Source organism: Scomber japonicus, chromosome 5 (genome assembly GCF_027409825.1).
Source record: "Scomber japonicus isolate fScoJap1 chromosome 5, fScoJap1.pri, whole genome shotgun sequence".
NCBI lineage: Eukaryota > Metazoa > Chordata > Actinopteri > Scombriformes > Scombridae > Scomber > Scomber japonicus.
The window spans coordinates 18710178-18724854 of record NC_070582.1 but is presented as its reverse complement, the minus strand read 5'-3'; the positions used below and the strand labels follow the sequence as shown (position 1 = coordinate 18724854).

The 14677-nt window shown below is 38.5% G+C and overlaps 2 protein-coding genes across 2 annotated transcripts; both read left to right on the top strand.

Annotated features, from left to right (window-relative positions):
• The first annotated feature begins 590 nt into the window (after positions 1 to 590).
• cfap161 (cilia and flagella associated protein 161) lies at positions 591 to 4315 on the top strand. Its single transcript, XM_053319916.1, has 8 exons — positions 591 to 662; positions 1353 to 1442; positions 1554 to 1771; positions 1876 to 1957; positions 3099 to 3134; positions 3324 to 3446; positions 3647 to 3720; positions 4129 to 4315. Exons 1-8 carry the CDS (start codon positions 591 to 593, stop codon positions 4313 to 4315), a joined length of 882 nt encoding a protein of 293 aa, XP_053175891.1.
• A 2385-nt stretch (positions 4316 to 6700) lies between these two features.
• LOC128358659 (high affinity choline transporter 1-like) lies at positions 6701 to 14677 on the top strand. Its single transcript, XM_053319005.1, has 8 exons — positions 6701 to 6892; positions 6997 to 7110; positions 9036 to 9191; positions 9334 to 9482; positions 9624 to 9770; positions 10758 to 10911; positions 13357 to 13574; positions 13659 to 14677. Exons 1-8 carry the CDS (start codon positions 6709 to 6711, stop codon positions 14160 to 14162), a joined length of 1626 nt encoding a protein of 541 aa, XP_053174980.1. The 5' UTR covers positions 6701 to 6708; the 3' UTR covers positions 14163 to 14677.

Genomic DNA, 14677 nt, shown 5'->3' with positions numbered 1-14677 from the left:
GGCTGCTGCAGCTGCCCACTGCTCCTAGTGTGTGTGTGTGTGTGTGTGTGTGTGTGTGTGTGTGTATGGGATTGATTAAATACAGAAGATCAATTTTCTCACAGATATCAATAAAAGTACTTCTTAACTTTATCTTATCTTACTCTTTAATAAAAAAGAAGACCCTTTGATGTGTATTTTTTGTCTGTTGAAGCGCTTATAATGACAATTGCAATATTAACGTTTGAGGCCTACATGAATGTGTAGGTCTATGTCTGTGTGCGCATGTAGTAGTATGGGGTGTTAATGCAAAACCAAATTACAGGGATTTATTTATTTTGACGTGTGTATTTTCGTGTTTATCTCTAGGTCAGTATGAGTTCATGAACTCCTCATGCTCGTATAAGAAGCAGAAAGCAGAGAAATAACACCAGCTCTGCTGATGCTCAGCAGCTGCGCCAGCGCGCCCTCTCGCGACACTCTGCGGGACCAACAGTTACCATAGAAACCACATACAAACATTGCCTAAAAGCGACGTTTGACGGATCAAACACCAAAAACAGGGTCATTTATCGTACTATTAGTACACAAGAGTCAATATTACAGCCGGTATGGCTAATGTGAGAACATATCGCACAAACGTGAGAATTGGTAACTGGAATGAGGACCTGCGCTTACAGGAGGTTTGTTACTATTAAATCTCTTAGTTAACTTTTGTTGTTGCCGTTAACCAAAACAAATTGTAACCAAATATATGCTAAAATCTGAACAATGAAGTCAATATTGGAATGGCAATTCTCCATATCTTATCATCAAGCTAATTACCCATATTTAGGAAGTGGCTAGTTGAAGACATTAACTGACTGTGTCAGATATTAAGAAAGCATTGAATTATTAAACCTCTCTCAAAAGGTTGTGAACGATTAAGCTTATTATAGAAAATAAATTAACACATTTGTTCTTAGATGGTGGCTGGCAAGAACAAACTATATTTAAATAACAATGTTGGATAATAATTAAAAGGAGGCACGTTTTACTTTGGCACGCATGGACAATTATGAAGATATCTTCTAATGGTCTTTATGAACAGGAGCAATGATTATGGCAAGAAAAACCTGTTTCATTGTTCATTTGGACACACCTAATTTAGGTCCATGTAGGACTTGAAAAATGGGAACCCATCCTTTAAGTGTCAAAAACATCTTAATGAAACAGTTTATTTTATTCTGGGCCCAAATGTAGTCGTCCTCTCCAATGTGTCTGTTTAAGCATTAAATAGATACACAGGAAAAGACAAATGCTTAAATTGACTCAGTTGTGATGCAATTATACATTATAATAATTATACATTTTGTATATTGATGTGTCTACAGGATGCAATGAAAGAATACCTGGAGAGAAAACAGAGGGGCGAGCTTTCTACCCAGAAAGTAGACTTCCTCAAACAGAACATTTTGAGACCAGTAAAATTAGTTCAAGCTCATTAACAACATCATCAACAACACATACAATAATAGCACACTGATGATTAGGGTGCTAATGATAATGATGATGATGTTTGTCCATGTGTGTAGGTGAATCTCGCTGTGACGAAGGATGGAGGATTGCACTTTGGGGATGTTGTGATGTTGGTGAACATGGGAGGAGAAAACAGGGAGTGTAGCGCATTAAGCATTAACGCAGACATTAATGGTTTGACAAAGAGTCCTTCGCCTAGCATTCAAGATCCATGTGGAATAAGTGCTGGGAGAGGTATTCAGCCCTGCACACGCACTGCTTTCATCATTACCAGGTACACACTCAAATCTACATCATCAACATCAACATACTGTACGCCTCAGCACACATGGTAACACTACCAGATGTAAACCTGCAACCCTGCTTGTGTTACTACAGTGTAGATGGATGTCCTGAAGGATCGACTCTGCATTTTGAGCAAAGTTTTGCCCTGAAAACAACAAGTGGCTTTGCCAGGGGTGTAAGTAAACCAGGTCTACTGACAGATTCAACTGAGTTGCATTATGAGAGGATTGGGTGTTTTTTGGAGCTTGACTTATATAGGGACTAACAGTTTGTCTTCACAGAAAGCCTTTTAGCTGCATTTTTCAGTCATCAATCAGCTAAAGTGCATCTGGCAGAGCAGATATGCTTCTAATTTTAATTGATACAGCTGTGGTACACAGGCCACGAATCTACTTCTTCACTATACACGCAAAACCCTGTCCCAAAGCATGTTTTTACACCTCAAGTCTATTTTCTGCCAAAATCCAGGTGACCTACACTCAGTATTCTGCCCAAATACATCCTCTGTAGACACAGAAAGATGACTGAAACTGCTGCTGCTTTTGCTGCACAATCTGTGTAGACAGAGTCTGAATATCATGACCTCTGCTGCTTTAATTTTGACCATTGTTTTTAAAATTTCTACCTCCAAGCCCACCTGTTTTACAGAAGAGCAATATCAATAAACCTTTAACCTTAGGTTATATGAATATCATGTAATTATCAGTGTTTTAACTATTTAATTATGTGTTCTCTTTTTTTGTTATGTAATAGAATTTTTTGTAATAGCAGTTTCTCTGAAGAAAAGCACATACGATGGAGTGATGAATCTTTCTCTTTTACTCAGTACATGCCAGCATGGAGAAGGACACACAGTCATTCTGCCAAGCAACAACTAGTTTCAGCTAGTACCTCCCAGTGGAATTTGAATAAGACAGGGTGACAAAGTAATAAAGTAGAACAAATGAGTCGTAAAGTAACAAAAGACAAAAACCCTTCAAAGACTACTGATATCATGTGCTGACCCCCTACTAGGTCAAAAGATGGTCAGTTTGCTGTTGATGTTTTATCTAGTATAACAAAAGGCCTGTGGCTTAGGGGTTAACAGTCTTTACAGCCCACCTGACACAATGAGTCCCTCATGACACAAAAATTCCCTCACAGTTACGATATTTTAATTTTAGTTGAACACAAACGCTACTAAGATTCTGTAAAATAGTGATATAAATGTGGTTCCCTTTGCATTGTATACATCAATGGTACTGAAACAACATAAATCATATCTTTAGTGTGTCACTTTGTATGATTTCATATTTTCTCTTCCCCTCGTTCCTCAGCTTTACTTGACGAGCGACTTGAAGAATTTTCAAAAGGTAAATCAAGTTATTTATTTGTGATTGTGGGGGAGACTACAACTAATTGAAAAAGCAATCACCATGTGTGAATGCATGCAAACAAAGAGGGAAATGCCAACACCTAACATGCACGCTTAAAGTCAATAATAGAATGCAGCGTTTATGTTACTCCCTATCACAAGATTTTATGTGTGATTTAATACATAGTGTGCAAAAAAGTCCCGCCTCCAGGAAGTAAACCTGACTGACGATGACTCCTTTCTGTCGTGCTGGAAAGCAGTGCACTTTGATCCTCAGGAGAGACTTGAATATGAGGGTCACCGTGTCCCTGTAAGTATGTGCTCTTGGTTCATGGTTAACCAGTTAACCTGTTGCAACATCAGCATTTTCTGCTGTTCAAGACTGTAATTGATGATAGCATACAGAATGCCTTAGACCAAATGTGTTTCTTTTTGCTTTGTCTCACCTCCATTGAATTGAAGATTTTCATGCAAGGCTTTGTTTTTGGTTTTTTTTTTTTTTTTTTACAGGCAAATGTGAAAGTGCTGATCGTACACTGCAAGACCAACCAGGCTCTTGCTGTTCTGGGGGATCATGTCCTTTGGTATTTTAAATTTTTCTTTTAAAAATAACCTTGGAGACCTGTTAAAAAATATATTGGATAGAAAACTTCTGTGTGGATGTAGGTCAGCTTACTATGAGTAAGGATTTGTTTCCAAATTTAGTTTACAGTGACATGAAAACTAGCAGCTTGTAGCAAACTCCAAGGCTGAGCTGTAGGTTGAGAAGAATGAGCACTTACCTTACCTAAACACACAATCCTAATTAAAATAATTTTGAATTTTGAATAAACTATATAGATTAACTTTTGTCAGTATGGTCAGGATGTACATTTAGGTCTTCACAGCAGCTGTTGTCAAAAGATAAGGGCCTCCAATATGGCAGCTATAAGTCGTGTTACAATGCCTACATGCATGCTGCCGTTCTTTAAGTAACAGTTGTATCCCTGCAGGACCACATATGGCAAAGAGTATGAGGTGACAGCTCACACGTTCCTGGACTCCCACAAAGCTGAACAAGACAACAACCACTGGATACTGTGTACCTCAGACCCTGAAGGAGAGGGGCTCTTACTTCTCAACCACCCACAGTCAGAAGCTCAGGACGCAGGGCTCACACAGGCAAACACAGACATCTGAATCCATTCTCATGATGTTCATGTACAATTAAGATAAACAAATAATAAACAAAAACTACATGTTTGTGTTTGGCCACAGATTTTCTGTATTCCTTGTGAAAAAAAATCCAGTTTGGACTCCAACATCTGATATGATACTGACAATCACCAACCAAACCACCTGGAAGCTCTGTAGAAAGAAGCATTTGATAGGTTTCATCTAACACAGGGGGGCTAACTATTCTTTTAGGTTTGTGATAGAATAATAATAAGAATGTTGGGCTAAATGTTATTACCCATTTCCCATGCATTTGGATTTTCCACTGAAATAAATTATGAGATACAGATGGGATGAAGTATGGACTGTGTGATATAGAAAAAAATCTCAACAGTCACCAACATCTGATTTAATACAATCCTCTCACTCCTTTAGTGTGTTTAAAATATCTACAAAAAAAGTGGCAAACGTTTAAAAAAGTCAGGTTGTTGTCTATTTTTTCTCTCAATATGGGAGAGATGTGGTCTTCATTTCGTTAATTGATTATGACTGGGATGAGGTTTTTCCAGGTGGACAATGAGTGCAAGTAGATGATGAGTAAATGTGTTTGTCCTGTAGTTGTCCTTGTTACCTCAGTGATCAGTGTTTACATAGCATTGTATTTAATATCTACTGTGTGTTAAGTATAATGGAATTGCATGTGCATGCACGAGTGTATTGTTTTTGCACGTGACAAACGTCACATTTGCGTGTATGATTTCACAACACATGCAGACTGCAGGTGGAGTCACCTTGCATCCTGGCACACAAACACTGAATAGTATCTGTGTCTTAGTTTGTGATTGGACACCATGCTGTATTTCCATTAGGTAATGAGTAGCCAAACACGTGGTCTGTCAATAGATAAACTGTTATTAAGAAAGTAGGGATCCTCAAATAAAGATGTAGACTATCTGCAGTTTATCATGACGTAATCTCGTCCAGGGTGCTTTCAAGAAAAAGTTTCCATTGCACCGGTTTGCAACCATTTCGATCCGACCGTTTCCGGCTAGGGGGGGGGGGGACAATTAGTAGAAGGAGGCGGACCAGCGGGAACTACAATACCCGAAGCAGCAGGTATACGGAAGAAAGGTGTTCAACGGTGCAGAAAGGTAGGTTACACTGAGATCAAGATCAAATTGCGACCAAATTATAGCCGATTTACTCTTGTTATGATGGACATATTTATATATCGCTTTTTTCTTTTTCTTTTCTTTCTTTTTTTTTATTAGCAAGGGTGTTCAAGTAAGTGGTGCTGAAATAAACTTTTATGACTGAAGTAACTCTTGGCATTCAAGTTCTAGTCTACTTAATTTTTATGTAGCCTATAGCCTAAGGGTCGTCAGCATATAGGTATTTTAAAGAATGTTTGATATATGTTTTAATTATGTCTTTCAGTTATTATCGTTACATTACTGATAAGAGCAGATGCGGCTGAGAGGGTTCACTTACTATCGATATGCGATATGCGCGTCATCATGGAGTATTGGTTTTATCTTGGGGAAGCAGGCTCAGATATTTGTCCTCACAGTCTGAAGGAAATTAATGTTTTATTTTGTTTGGATGATTTTAGCTAATTGGTTTATCTGAAGAGTTCACATTAAACATTTAAGCCTACAATAATTCATAAATAATTTAACAGATAATTGTTGGCACACACAAGCCATAGTATAGGCTATATACATAAAATACATACACACACATAATCTACATCCATTGACACACATACGGTATCTATCTATACAAACATGTTCACATACACCAATACTCTGCAACCCTAAATATGAATAAAATATTAACATCATAGCAGTAAAAGCAATTATCATAAACTAAAACTTCATACATCAATTAATATGCAACCAAATTAGCTGGATGATCCCATGTACATAAAAGTTTATATTGGAATAGTGAATTTGCTCCACCTCTCTGATTTAAACAAAAACATACATAAATAATAATTAAATACAAAGCACAGAATTGCTAAATAAACTACATTGTCGATATATTGATCAGTTGGGGATTTAATGTGAGTGACCCGAGTACACTCAAGCCTTGCTGTCCTGTGTTCGGCATTTTAGGTAAAGTTATACAATGAATCATAGAGCTGGCAGAGTTGGGGAGCCTTTAATAGCTTATCAAGGTCAAGTTAAGACTTCAGCTGTAAAGAGCATATTGTTTATTCAGTGGTGCTCCCTGGAGATGGTAAAACACAATATTATGAAGTCATGGGGTTGTAGCACAGCCACAATTAAATGCTGTTTTGACTGCAGCTGACGACTGCAGCAGCTGTTCTTTTGTGTATATTTTTGTGTACTTCCTGTGTTTCATATTTTCTGTCAGTTTAATTGATGTACTCTGGGTTGTGTAACCAGACAAGCATGGCAGTGGACGTCCCTGGACTGGTGGCCGTGATGGGCTTTTATATAGTAATCCTGGTCATAGGGATCTGGGCATCTCGAAAATCCAAGAAAGAGGAGAAGGCATGTACTGGCAACAAGAGTGAAGTTACTATTGTTGGTGGCCGCAACATCAATGTCCTGGTTGGAGTTTTCACCATGACGGGTAAAACCTTTTTTTTTTTTCTTCATGTCTACTGCTACTACTTTCTTTGTGTTTTATTGCACCATTCTTCCAATTCTTCTAAACTATTTGTTATTGTCTTTCAGCTACATGGGTTGGTGGAGGTTATATTATGGGAACTGCTGAGGTTGTTTATTCCCCTACTCAAGGTCTTATTTGGGCTTTCGGGCCTCCTGCATATTTTGCCAATTATGTTTTAGGTAAGTGGATGACACAAATGAAACTTTTGTGAAAAAAACAAAAAACTGCTTAAATAAGAAAATGTGGCTCCACATACTTCCACATACCAAAAATATGTGAAAGCTTTTCTGTTTTTCTGTTTTGGGCATGGAACACCACTCTGGTGCTATATTTTCACCTTCACAGGATGTGATGCTTAATACATCTACACACTTAACATATGTTTTAAACACATTTTTATTTTCAAATTGAGGATCACACTTGAAGCAAACAAATGTACACTGTCACTTTAAACACACCCTCCCCAACTAGAGAAGCACAGACACTGATACTGATATCGGTGTAATACTGACTCAAATAGCTGGATCTGGTATCCATGACAATGAGGCGATCTGGTATCAGATACTGTTATCTTAATAAATAACAATTCAGTAAAGTCATATCTATGTCTTCATTACATTTTGTTTTTTCAAAGTCAGGAAAGCAATATATAAGTCTGTTTATTGGATACATATCCAGTATTGGCCGATACCCAAAGGCCAGGTATTAGCATTGTGACTGAAAAAGTCAGCTCTCTATACCTAACCCTCCCACATCTTCCCTCTACTCACCACCACATATACAGCTCACATATCCTACTTGCATTTCATGCTTGCAGAAAGTAAAAGTCAGACTAATAATTGTGGCAATAAAAAAAAGGAACAATATCAGTAAAAGCATGGGGGGGGGATTACAAAGTAGGGTATGAGTAGATAATGCTATACAAAAAAAGAACAGTTCAATAATCATCTAGGATCAGGCATAATTATACTTTTAACAGGTCTCCATCATTTATCAAATGAACTTATACTGTATGGACTTGTAATCTTTCCAACTCAGATCATAGAATCATTCCCCTCTTTCAGCAGGTTCTTCTCATCTCCTCATGATTGGCAATTACACAGCTTTTCATCTGAATTGATTCTTATGAGCCTTTTCAAGTCTGGCATCTGACGGTGTATTTTCCCACTGCGTTCGTTCTCATGTGGATTTTCAATTGAAGTCTAAATCTGAACTCCAAGTTCCTACAAGTTTTACAATTATATGACTTCTCACCTGTATGGATTCTCATATGCTTTTTAATGCGTCTCACTGGTATTACATGGGTATAAATTATCACCCCTGTCGATTCTTTGGTGTCTATTCAATAGGGAAACTACACTAAAGCTTTGCTACTCATGTCATACCTTAGAAGCTCTTTACCTGTGTGAGCATGTGACAACGTGGGTGAGAACACTTTAACAATTTAATAGTTTGTTTTGGCCATTGACCCATCATTAATCTGTAACTTGCAGACACATATTGTTCTGTGTTTGTCTGTGATTTGCATTTGTTGGGTTGAGGTTTACATACCAGCAATATCTTTGGCTAAAGTAAACTTAGTTCTGTCTTCCATAAGTTAATTATTTTCTTTCTTTGCTACTTACCATACCCACCATGTGTCTCAGAGGACCCGGCCATTTTCCTGTATATAAATACTTGGTGACAGCATCAGTAATGTTACTGGGTTAGACCAAGTACGGAGAATTTATTTAATGCAGTTAAATGTTTGTTTAAGTTAAATTATATTTATTTTGGATTGCCATGAGCATTATGTTGTGGATGTGTTTTGTGTGAACAATGTTGACTGATACAAGTAGCACTGTTATATGCCAGTTGGTATAAGAATAAGGACATCCCAGCAAGAAATGTGGTCCTGTCTAGTAGATTGGATGGCCTATTTAAGAGAAGAGAGATTGGTTTAGGGGGAGCAGAAATTAGAGGATGATCGTGCTTTAGTTTGCCTAAAATTAAGCCAGTTATATCTGTAACTGGCTTAACTTCATGCCTGAATATTTTCATATTATATTTCTCATCAATACTTCTTCTTACTCTTCTTACAATACTTCTTTTGTTTTCTCTTAAGGAGGATTATTCTTCGCAAAACCTATGAGGTCAAAGCGCTATGTGACCATGTTGGACCCATTTCAGCATCGCTATGGCAACATGTTCACCACAGTACTATTGCTTCCTGCTTTGATTGGTGATATTTTATGGGTTGCCTGCATCCTTGCTGCTCTGGGTTAGTAACTCTTATGTAACTGAGTTTTAATGTCATTATGCACTAACTTAAACATTAAATCTTTACGATGCTATGCTACTGCCATAATCATCACAGCATTTTTGTATACCATCTTTGATCTGATCTTCTGTGTGATTTCCAGGGGGAACAATGAGTGTAATTCTTGGGCTGTCGTCTACAATCTCCATCATTATCTCGGCTGCTGTCTCCATCGTCTACACCTTTTTAGGGGGTCTCTACGCTGTGGCATATACTGATATCATCCAGCTTACCTTCATCTTTTTCAGCCTGGTGAGAAATCGAGGAAGCGCAGAGTTGGAGAAATTTGTAGGAATGTAATTAAGCAGTGATCAGCTAAATATTCACAGTGAGTATTTCAATACTTGAATTGTCCTCAGTTTTACTATAACTGCTGTTTTTTTTCTGTTTCAGTGGCTCTGTATTCCCTTTTTGATACTCTCTCCTGCTGTTACTGACATCTCACAAACAGCCCTTGTCAACCAATCAAGTGGCAACTCATGGCTAGGAGAGCTGGAGCTGGCTGATGCAGGAAAATGGGCAGATGAGCTGCTGTTATTGGTCAGATTTCAAAGTTGATTTTTTTGTCACATTCTAAATTGTATCACTGAACACATGCAACCACATAATAACTGCAGGCTTCCCATACATCCTGCAAAATGTGTAATTCAGTCCTGGAGATGTAAAATGTATCAAAAAGTATTTTCAGAAAAACAGCGTCCTTTCCTGTTAGCATTTTTATGTGCAACAAAATTTTCATCAGTTTACTGTTTGACCTGACATGACCCATCCAGCTTTGTCTGATGTCTTCGTACCTGCTGGCAGGTGATAGATTACAGATATGGCTAGGTACAAGGTAACCTTAAAATTGCATAGCATCGTATTAACTTGTAGTAATAGTGGTAAACTTCATTGGCAAAATTAAACTCAGCTGTATAAACTGAAAATCTGAAATCTGCCTCTTCTAGTTGATAGGCTTGTCATAGTAGAAAAATCACTTTAACAATGGCTCTGTTGTATTTAAATGTTGCCGTGACAGTGAGACAATACCAGGACCCTGAAACTGGAGCGGCTAAATTAAATTTAGCCATCATTCATTTTATTATTTACACCATGTGCTTGTCATATTGTGGCATGTCAGAATGTCCTAGGTGAAAATGGTCTATTGAAATTGTACTTCAGTTTTTTAATTTCATAATATGTGAAGCATTTTAGCTAGACAGCTCCCCTGCTCTCAATGATTAACCCAAATGTGACTCCATGAGAAAATAACTTCTTGGAAAGTGTTAGAACTCTGAACCCTGTTGTTAAAAAAAACTTGCTTTGTGGACACCTCCATTGTCCTGTCTGTCACTGGAAAGTGGTTCTGCTCCATTTAAGTGTGCCATACTAGTGAGCTAACATGCATGATATCAAGGCCCTGGAACTAGCATACCTAAATGTAGTATAAGTATTATTAATGTTATAGTTAAATCAAACTGTCTGATGTGAGAAAGGTATATTGTGAACATTTTCTTGTGTTCTTCTACATACACATGTATGTTTTAGGCTTTAGGGGGACTGGCCTACCAAGCTCTACACCAGAGGATCCTCTCTGCAGCCTCCTCTGCTCAGGCTCAAGTCACCTGTTTTGCTGCTGCTGGGACAATTTTTGTAATGGGAATTCCTTCAGTTATCATTGGAGCTGTGGCTGCTTCTGCAGGTACACATGAATGTGAACACTCAGCTGTGCATAGACAGTACACACCCAAGAGGCATGCAGGTCTACATTCATATATAAACAAAAGAATTGGCATGCTCAAGTCAGTCTTTTCAGAGCGCAACCCAAAAGAAGTAAACAAATACAGACGTCAGCACTCACACATCACTGTGCAAGTGTCTCAGCCCTAGGCTGATATTCTTAACATCACTAAGTCTTTAATTCAGTAATTTTATTTAACACGTCTGGTCCTACAGTATACACATCCTAGGACATACTCTGGACTTTGTTTTTACACATGGTTTAATTATTGACTCCATTGGTTGTGCCTACTACTGACCATATTATGTTTTGTTCAACCTGACTTTAAAGTTCTCTGCCAAGTAAAAGTTTCAAGTGCTTTCATAATCATCTCATATCTGTGACTTCAGGGGCTTCTCATTACGCCAACCATGTTTCCACCAGTAAACGCAACCCCAAAGACAACATTGTCATTACTGCACCTCTGTATGTGCCTGTTGGACTGCAATAATTTTCCCTCCTTCTTTGAAGATTAGATTAGAGATGTTAGGACTGGTATTATTAACTCCTATAGCCCCCTCTGAATTTATGGAATTTGGCTGTCAATTTGCTGCTTTTCTACCATTTCCCTGCAAGACTGGCTAATCTAGAGGGCAGTATGAAAACCCTTGAGTCCTTTTGATATTTCACCAACATCTGTGCTAAAAAATGCACTTGAGTCTATTGGCCCATGCCTTGTCTCTATTATAAACAGCTCCCTGTTGTTCTGACTGTGTCCCAGCTTACATAACATGCAGTTATTCAGTCTTACCTGAAAAAACAAACCTAGATCCATACGTTCCCGATAACTACAGGCTTTTATCCAAGCTGCCTTCGGTTTCAACAATTTTAGAAAAAAAGTTGTTGCCAAACAGCTTTCTGCTGTCTTGAATCTACACATCATTTTAGATAAGTTCCGATCAGGTTTCCGTCATAAGCAGCCCACTGAAACTGCTCTTTTCAGAGTCTCAAATAACTTAATGATGTCTTCAGATGTGAGGGAATGTTCTGTTTTGGTGCTGCTAGATCTTACTGAAGCTTTTCATGTTGTAGATCACAGCATCCTTATTGAAAGGCTCAAGTAGTAGGTGGGTATCTCTGGGAGCACCCAGCACTGGTTTGTAACTATGTTGCTTGGTCCTTACATTTCTAAAACTGCTGCTCTTTCCTGTGGTATAAAAATGTTGATTTGTGAGTGCTGATGACTCCAAATTTTTTTGCATTTTTTTTGGGTCAGCACCTGTGAGACTGTGAGTTGAGCACGCCTGTTCTTTCATTTAAATATTTTCCAGTGGTGTGCCTCAGGGTTCTGTCTTGGATCCTAATTAATTTACTTTATATATGCCTCCCTTAGGTCATATTAGTAGTAAATTTAGAGATCTATACTATTACTGTTACACTGCTGATTTATACTTCTGTCTCTTTTAAGCATGGTAATGCCGGCAAACTGTCTGTGTTGCACAATTGTCTGATAATACAGACAAGACATAGGTTGTTATCATAGCTTCAAACAATATAGTTCCCACGGTTGCTCAGAGTTTTGGTTCCTTTTCCTCAGCTATACAGTCAAATTTAAGAAATCCTGGTGTTATATTTCGTCAGGTTGTGCATTTTGCATATTCTTGACTCATGCAAATTTTCTAACTAAGAAATATCACAAAACTCAGGTCTGTTGTATCACAACCTGACCTAGAGATTCACACTAATCCTGCCTGGACTATTGTAATTCACTTTTCATCTGTCTCAGCAAGTTATCTCTGAACTGTCTTCAAATTGCCCAGGTGGACAACTCATATCACACCCATTTAAAGTTCTTTACATTGGCTTCTCATCAGATTTAGTATTCATTTCAAGGTTCTTGTGTTCACGTATAGAGCCCTGCATGGACAGGCACCTGAGTACATCTGTGACCTTCTCCATTCCTATATCACCAGTAGGTCACTTAGGTCTTCTGACCATTGCCTACTGGCTGTCCCTCGATGTCAACTGAAAACAAAAAGGTAAACATGCCTTTGAAGTAGTGGCTCCAACACTATGGATGTCTTTCTTTTAGACATATAGTCTGCAGTCTCTAGATTTTAAAAAGCAATTGAAAATTGGCCTTCGTCTCACCTTAAATTGTCTAGTGTTTGTTCTTTTGCGAGTTTCTTTTAGGGTACACTGTCGACTGTTTGTACGTAACTTCATCTTGTGGCTTGTGTTTCTATTGTTTGTATGCTTTATGGTCTTATTTTTATGCATGTGAAGCACTGTGAATTATATTCCTGTGAAAGGTGCTATATTAAATAAACTTATTATTCTTCCCCTCTCCTTTGTTTTCCGCTCACCCCTGTCTATTTCTTTCTCTATCTGTATCTTCTGCTTTCTCTTTCTTTTCTGTTCTCTAAGACTGGAACCAGACAGAGTATGGGCTACCCCCTCCCTATGAACGTGGGGAGGCAGGGAAGATCCTGCCATTGGCCCTGCAATACCTCACACCCACCTGGGTGTCAGTGTTGGGCATTGGTTCTGTGGCTGCAGCAGTTATGTCCTCCATGGACTCTGCGCTGCTGTCATCAGCATCTATGTTTACACAAAACATATACAAGACGTCTTTGAGGAAGCAGGTGTGTGTGTGTGTGTGTGTGTGTGTGTGTGTGTGTGTGTGTGTGACTCCATCTTTATGCTCCTTTTCCTCTGTCTTCCTGTAGGCCTCAGAGCGGGAACTGCAGTGGGTGATCCGTATTAGCGTGCTGGTGGTGGGCCTAGCTGGAACAGGCCTAGCCTTTGGTGATGGCAGTGTGTTCAGTCTCTGGCTGGTAAGCGGGGATCTACTCTACTGCACAATCCTCCCGCAGCTCATCTCCGTGCTGCACTTCCACTCTGCTAATACCTACGGGGCTATCAGTGGCTTCGTAGTAGGGGTGCTGCTGCGTGTGCTGAGCGGCGAGCCATTACTTGGGATCCCTCCTGTACTCCTTTTTCCTGGCTGGAGAGAGAAGGATGGTGTTATCACACAGTACTTTCCCTACAGGACTCTGATCATGCTTTCCTCTCAGATGTGTATTATTATAGTTTCCTGGCTGATAGAGCTAGGCTTTCGTCATCAATTAATTCCTCAGTCTTGGGATGTACTGGGGGTGTTTGAAGAGAAAAAAGAGGATATACCTGATACTCAAGAGACGAAGAACTGTATTCTTAATACAAAACTCTAGGCTTACCTTGAGTTCAACATCAGCCAAAGTATACACAAACCTGTCTTTATGCTTATTCCTATCAGCCACTTTCTCTGCACAGACTATTTATACATACACTTATATTGACTGTATTTTACACATGATTAAAAATAAATCAAATATGATTTAAATACACCAAACTCTGACCAGCAGTATGTTTGGAGTGATTCAAGGAGATAATGGGACATGATGGGTGTCTCCTTTTTTGCATAATATGAGTAACTAAATGTTTTATATACAAAGTGGACTCAGGTGGCTTTACAATCTGTACAGCATACAACATCTTCTATTCTTAGACTATTGATTTATGTATATACAAACAACCAAACCTTAAACAGGGATCCCTCTTCCTGGACGGACAGAGCTGAATATGATCAGGTGGAAGGTGGTATGAACAGAGTATGTTACCCTAGAAAAAAAAAAATGTAATCGCTAATGGAAATGCACTGAAAAATTAGTTGAATTTAAAGTTTGGAAGTTAAATTGAAAATATG